Source organism: Nicotiana tabacum, chromosome 2, assembly GCF_000715075.1.
Source record: "Nicotiana tabacum cultivar K326 chromosome 2, ASM71507v2, whole genome shotgun sequence".
NCBI classification, from domain to species: Eukaryota; Viridiplantae; Streptophyta; class Magnoliopsida; order Solanales; family Solanaceae; genus Nicotiana; species Nicotiana tabacum.
This window is the reverse complement of record NC_134081.1, coordinates 66495142-66502059: the sequence shown is the minus strand read 5'-3', so window position 1 is coordinate 66502059 and position 6918 is coordinate 66495142. Positions and strand designations below refer to the sequence as shown.

At 33.7% G+C, this 6918-nt stretch overlaps 1 protein-coding gene across 1 annotated transcript; it reads left to right on the top strand.

Moving 5' to 3' along the window:
- Positions 1-1552: 1552 nt before the first annotated feature.
- Positions 1553-6504, top strand: LOC107803581 (putative HVA22-like protein g). The gene is made up of 6 exons (XM_075233691.1): positions 1553-1893; positions 2009-2055; positions 2231-2329; positions 3060-3116; positions 3254-3530; positions 6083-6504. The coding sequence occupies exons 2-6, from the start codon at positions 2024-2026 to the stop codon at positions 6386-6388; spliced, it is 771 nt and encodes a 256-aa protein (XP_075089792.1). The 5' UTR covers positions 1553-1893; positions 2009-2023; the 3' UTR covers positions 6389-6504.
- Positions 6505-6918: the final 414 nt, after the last annotated feature.

Sequence of the window (6918 nt, the reverse complement as noted above, 5' to 3'; positions counted from 1 at the left end):
AGAAGAAGAGTATTGCAGAGAAAAGTAGCGAGAGAGAATTCTTATTGATTTGGGATGAATTACAATGGAATAGAACCCCTCTATTTATAGGGAAAAGTGACTTAGTCACAAAGTAACAAACCTTAGAATCTCTCTAAAATATAGACATTTACCTTAAATAAAATTCTATTTATAACAAAAAGGATATTATTTAATTTTTATGACTCTTCACGTTAGAACTGTTGTTTATTTATTACGCTAGCTTCACCTTATAGTATTGAATAAATACTTAACAAAGTTGCCAAAAAAATATAGGAATAGGGAAAATAATTGAAAGCCTCTTATCCTTTTTTTTGTGTTTATTTAAATGATTAAAATACTACACAGAGAATTCAAAGTGGCATGTGTATAATTGATTTCAAAATAAGCAATATTTTCTCAAGGTTTGCAGCGCGTGAAATAGTAATTTAACGTTAAATAGGAGACTTGGTTCAATTGCATTCAAAAATACCTATGAAGAATATGAAGAATAACAACTATGAATAGTAATCAGTTATAATTCCATAATTACAAAATAAGAACTCCTTAACCTAAAATACCATATGTGGAAACAGTAATTTCCCAGTTTTCCTTTAAAGAATGTTCATGATCAAATAGGAAAAGAATTTATATAAGGTTAAATCAAAATTGTTTTTACAATTTTAAATATTATGAGCTCCAGAAAATATTTAATAAATAAAATTTAAGATAGTTCACGAAATATTATCAATTGCAATTGAAAATAATAATTTACAACCCTTCTTTATATAGTAATAGAGTTAATAAATTTCAATTAGAATGAAGAGTGAATAGTTTTGTGGCTTTACTCTTTGTAACCTAAAATTCTATAACCGAACAAAGAATACTCCTAAGCGTAGTTGAAAGTTCTCGAAGGATTTGATAACTAAATTTACAAACTTTATTTATTAGTTATTCTTTTATAAGTTGAAAATTAAATAAGAAATGATTTAATACATAAAATTTAGTTGATTTTGAAGTCTTAAATATTAGGAAACTAATTAAATTACTATTTCTAAAAATTAGGAAAATAGTTTAAAATATATTTTTAAAGGGTAAAAAAAGGCGAACAATATTTTTAAAGGGTAAAAAGGCAAACAACATTTCGTTAAAAAATTTCATGCTTTTAATATAATATATATATATATATATATATATATATATAGATAGATTAGAAGTTAAAGACATTTGTAAAATATAAAAAAAAATTCCCCTATGAGACTGTCAACCGTTAAACCCGTATGAATGTGGAATCCCAAGAAATCTACTTTCACTGAATTACGTGTAAAATAAATGAAAAACTGAATCACAAAAAAAAAAACAAAAAAACAAAACAAAAAAACAAAACAAAAGGAATTACAAGGCGTCCCTCTCAAGAAATCGTCAAATGCCTTTCTCTTCCTAAGTTTTACCCAATCTAAATCGCCGTCACCCTTCATAAACCTCACCCCACCCCCTTACCCCACCCACCCCAATAGATAAGATATATATATGTGTATATATATATATATATAGAAGCTTGCACGTTCCTATAATAATCATACGACGAACTTGTTTCTCCCTTCTTCCTTTCCTTTCACGTTTCCCCCCATTATTACTTCTTCTTTTTTTCCTCTCTTCAGTTATATCTTTTCCCCAGAATTTGAGATCCTTTCTTTGCACAAACGTAACTATATTCTCCTTTCCTTTTGTAGAATCTCCGCACCATTATCTTCTTCTCCATAATATTTATGCCATATTTTAATTCCCATTCAATTTTTTATTCACAAATTTCACTGCAGTTCTTCAAATCCCTTTGAATCATTTCTCACATAGATCCCAAGTTTTTTTTGGTTCTTTAGCTTCTCCCATTTCAAGGTTCCTTTTCAAGTTCAGCAAGTTCATTTTCTTTTTTAGTTTGTTCAAGATTCAAATTATATGTTATATTTTTGAGAATTTGTTGCTAATGGGTGAGTATTTGTGTTGTTTTTAGGCATTTTGAAGAAAGATGTTGGGAGAATTCATCACCAGCAGTTTAGTGTATGTTGATCTGTTTTTGTCTTCTTCTTCTTTATCTTACTATTGCTTTGATTCCTTCTGTTGGATTTTTTGGCTTTATGCTTTTTGTTGTTATTGTTTTGTATGTGGGGTTTCGTGCATTTTTTGACTGACTTGTGGATGAATGAATTTAACTTTGCCTTTTGAAATTTTGCAGATTGGTTCTTGGATATGCATACCCTGCTTTTGAATGTTTTAAGACTATTGAGAAGAACAGAGTTGATATTGAAGAACTCAGATTCTGGTGCCAATACTGGTAATAACCTTATTCCTTTTACTCCTTTTATTTGTTTGGGTGTCTTTGGGGGGTGGGGTGGGGGGTGGGGGGTGCGAAGTGGGGTTATGGGTGTTTGAACCATTTAGAAAGCAAAGTTGGCAAAAAGGGTTTTGTAGAAATAATTGGGTTTGAGTAGTCTTTTGACATGTTCAAGCTTTAGACTAATAAAAAATGTCAATTATTGAAACTTCTAATCAATTGATAAACTTTAGGTCAACCAATCATAACCAATAGTTTGTTCTTAAGAGCCGAAAAGCAAAACATTGATAAAAGAATATTTAACTAGTCCATAATTGAGATAAGAGTAGTTAGCAATTTACAACTTCCCTTATGAAAATGACAAGTAGACTCCACGGCAAGAGTGCTTATTTCCCCCCAAAAAAAGCACTATGATATTCTAGTTCTAGTCTAGTAACTAAATGGTACATACAATTTGTCTGTTGGAAGTTGATTCGTTTCTTGACCTGATGCATTTCTACTGGTAGGATCCATTCTTTGAAAAATAGGAAAAGATACATTAGAGAGGTGGAGTTTGTTGGGGTTAGGTGGAAAATTTTGCTACATGCTTTCCTGTAATTTTTATCCCTGATAGGTCACTATCCATCAATTTGAATAAGGTTATAGGTGAACTGTTCTTCATCTACTTGTTCATTTGACTTGATGATCTCCAATTAAATCTTGATTAGTTGCAAACTGTGTCTTCTATCAGGATCATTGTTGCAGTGTTGAGAATTATTGAGAGCTTTGGCGATGTATTCATGGCATGGTATGAACTCAATAACTTTTAGAACTTCCACATGATCAAAGTCACACTTTTTATGTGGAAGGAAGACTTCGGCCGGTACCAATAAACTACTATAAGTCTTTGTTGTATACAATCATTTATTTATGTTGTTATTTCAGGCTACCAATGTACAGTGAGGCAAAGTTGGCACTAATCATCTACTTATGGTATCCAAAAACAAAGGGTACAGGATACATATATGATGCCTTGTTGAAGCCATTTGTGTCAAAGCATGAACCAGACATTGACAGGGGTTTTCTAGAGTTCAGAGCCAGGGCATTTGACTTGGCTATTTACTACTGGCACAATTGCACTGAATTGGGGCAAGCAAAATTCTTTCAGTTGCTTGATTTTATAGCTGCTCCCTCTAGAACAACTTCACATTTCAGCTCTGAGGTACTTCTCTCATACTGTCTACTTCCATCTAACCATTTAAATGCTTGATGATCATATTTTCTTTATCTGGTGAATTTTTCGACTGTAGATTAGTTTTTTTTTAAAGCCCTTCAAGTGGACCATTTTAATTAACTCAAAATCTAGATTATGAGATACTATAAAGGACTAAGAAAGTAAAAAGATAAGAGGCAATGACATCCGTAAAATTAGTATCCGCACTCAGTATTTTAACCAAACCAATGATGCAAGTTTATACACACATTTATATGTATTCCCACTTTAGTTTATAATTTTTAAGGTTTAATCTTGCTTTATTTGGTGCAAACACTATGTGGAATAAGGGTTTTCTTTAATATTCCGTCCCAAGGGCGAGAATGGCACCAATAGAAAAAAGGAAAACAAACTGAGATAAGAGTAAAGAAAGGCAGTGAACAAATCCCGTACTGGACTCCAAGAAGTCCATTAGCTAGGTCTTATTGTGGATCAGAATATACCCTGGCCAGCCGATGAGATCATATTGGGCCGGTCCAACTTCCTTTTGAATCTTGGGCCACGATGTTTCAAAGTGAACCAACTTAGCTCCATACTTTTTGACTTCCCTCGTATGTCGCGTTTGCTTTTTTGAGACAATATTTTTTGTTCATCTCATCTCCATGAAGCAAGAATTATTGCCCATTTTGACACTAACAAATTTGATCTTCCTATTAATCATTTTGGATTCTCATAATCATCTTCATTGGTATAATCAATTTTGGTATTATTACCATGTCACGAAATGAGTTCGTTTAAACCCGTTCTTGAAATCTACATCCGTAGGAACTAGCGTTTGCGCTCGTAGGACAATTCAGGATTTGAAAATTATGAATTCTTACAGGAACTCGAATTATATATAATAGGGTTCATAGTCAAATATTTATAGATATTTGATGAATTTCTTACCAAGGATATGACCCTCAATAGAGTAAGATGGAGGTCGAGAATTAGGGTGGAAGGTTGACAGTAATCGTTTGTCCCTTAGCCTTAAGCAGTACTAGTACTATTTTTTGTGTTTTTTTCTTATTCCTGGTTCTTTATATTACATGTTGTGCCATTTGTTCCTATTATGTTATTGTTGCTACTTTTTGTCACTTTATTTTTACTGTTCCTTGAGTCGATAGTTTATCAGAAACAGTCTCTCTACCTCCACAAGGTAGGGGTAAGGTATGTGTCACACTACCTTTTCCAGACCCCACATGTAAAATTACACTGGACTTGTTGTCGTTGTTGTTGTTATTATTGTAGTATTCAGTGAATTTCTTAATATAAATATAAAATTTGAGCAAAACTATTGGATTCATAGAAACCCTTAAGGTTAGATCAGTCCCTACTTGCACTGCACTTGAACCATAGGAAGTATGAAATTATGTGAAAGTCGTAGGAATGAGGCAGGTAAAAAGTGTAATGAAAATGAAAGAGCAGAAAAGGAAGAAAAGCAATAAGTAAATAAATAAAAAACAGCACATGTGGAGGCCGGGAGAAATAAGAAGTAGCTAGAAGGGGCAGGAACAGGAGAGGCTTGATCAAACGATTGAATGATAATTTCACCGGCGCGGTAAAGCGCTGAACAAATTTTCTTTATTATTATCATATTTTTTCCCGTTACAGCGGGGAATTCGGACAGTAAGAAGGGAAGGGAATAATAGGAATGACATAGCTATATTTTGTGAGAGACGTCTATTAATACCACTAGACTAGAATCCTTTGTGATACTGAACAAGTTTGTTCTTGATGATGTGATAATTCATGATCTTCACAAGTTTTAATATGGTTAGTGACTAATGACTAGGTTCGAATAAGTCTTAATATTTTAAATTAGATGTTGATAAAAATGAGTTTTTAAGCGAATTATAAATTCATAGTATCAAACTGAACAGTAAAAGATTTTTCTAGAAAAATAAGTCTTTGACTTTCAAGCGCCAAAAGTCATATCTAATCAAAATTATAAAGTGAAAACATTTGTTCAACCGCGTAAAAATTACGGATTGACACATTGATTTAAAATGTGAAATAAAACGAAACATTATGTATGTGACAACAAAACTCTAGGTTGATTGTAAAATAAAAGGACTTCAAAACTTAATCGCTTATTTCCGAACGAATCTTCAGATTAAATTACTACGAACCATCGTTTGGAATAAAAATCCATTTTGTAGACTTATTAATATGGAGAGATAATCTTTTACACGTTTCATATATCGTGACATATTCTCTATTCACCAATTAACCAAAATGCCCCAAACGAATATTACACTCGTTCAATAGAAAACCTTTTTAATTCTAGGAATTCTGGTTTATTCGCTCACCATTTTTTCGCATCCATCAACACCAAGACAAACAATCATACAAATCAATGAATAGCAACAAATTAATCACCGAATCATTACTCACCATTTCTTTAATTACCACTTTATTTCCCACTATCACCATCATCTATTTCCTCGTTACTTCTTTTTGATATTTTAGACTTGTATATATAAATTCATAATTTTAATTTTGTTGATCAATTCTCGCAGCAAAGAAATGGGACTGACCATTCTCGCGGAGCGCCACCTCCTTCGGCCCCACCAGCACCACCGTCATCATTCTCCTTCAGCTTATTCAGGAGGAACAAGCCGCCGTCAGACAGGAGGCAGCCACCACCATCGCCACGGAAGCAGCCACCTCAATCGCCGCCGTCTTACTACGCTCACCGGTCAACTTTTCATCCTTCTAAACCGGAAACGGTCCAAGTGCACCCGGAGGATCTTTCATTCCTAGACACAGACTATTTTGAACCCGGTTCGGACCATGCTGCCCGGCCCAAATATAGCCGCAGATAGTTTACTAGAAATAGTAGTAAGTAAGAAAATTGTACATTGTAAATAAACCAAAAAGAAAAAAAAGAAGTAAAACTCAGATTTTAAATATTTTTTTATTGAACGTTTTTCCTGCTCCATTTGTTTTGTATTTTTTTTTCTTTTTTTCAGTTTTTCTGGAATTACATGAGAAAATGAAAGGCGTTGTACATTTATGACCCCAATTTTCAAACTAGAAGTTGACAAATCCAAAACGGAAGAATATATTCTGTATATCGGGTCGGGTCACCCTAACAACCGTTGTTTTTGTCGTTATCTGGAGCTCCGAACCCGAACAGCACGAAGAAGCCAATCAACAGCTTTAGTCAAGGGAGCAAAAATGTACCGATCAATGAAGTCAAGAATTCCGGCGACGGGGTTATTGACCGGGAAGAAAAAGAGGCGGCCGAATAAGCCCCGGCCGGAGGAATCCGGTGAAGTCGACATCGGCTGGAGATAAGCCCAAGCTGCTTGCTTCACGAGGCGATTCCGGATTGAAATCTCGGAACCGGATT

What these genes read in the sequence shown, in the direction of transcription:
- LOC107803581 (XM_075233691.1), top strand. Translation starts at nt 2,024, where the DNA reads ATGTTGGGAGAATTCATCACCAGCAGTTTAGT. An exon ending in TTCATCACCAGCAGTTTAGT is followed by an intron (nt 2,056 to 2,230) that starts GTATGTTGATCT and finishes GAAATTTTGCAG; the next exon opens with ATTGGTTCTTGGATATGCAT. An exon ending in GGCGATGTATTCATGGCATG is followed by an intron (nt 3,117 to 3,253) that starts GTATGAACTCAA and finishes TTGTTATTTCAG; the next exon opens with GCTACCAATGTACAGTGAGG.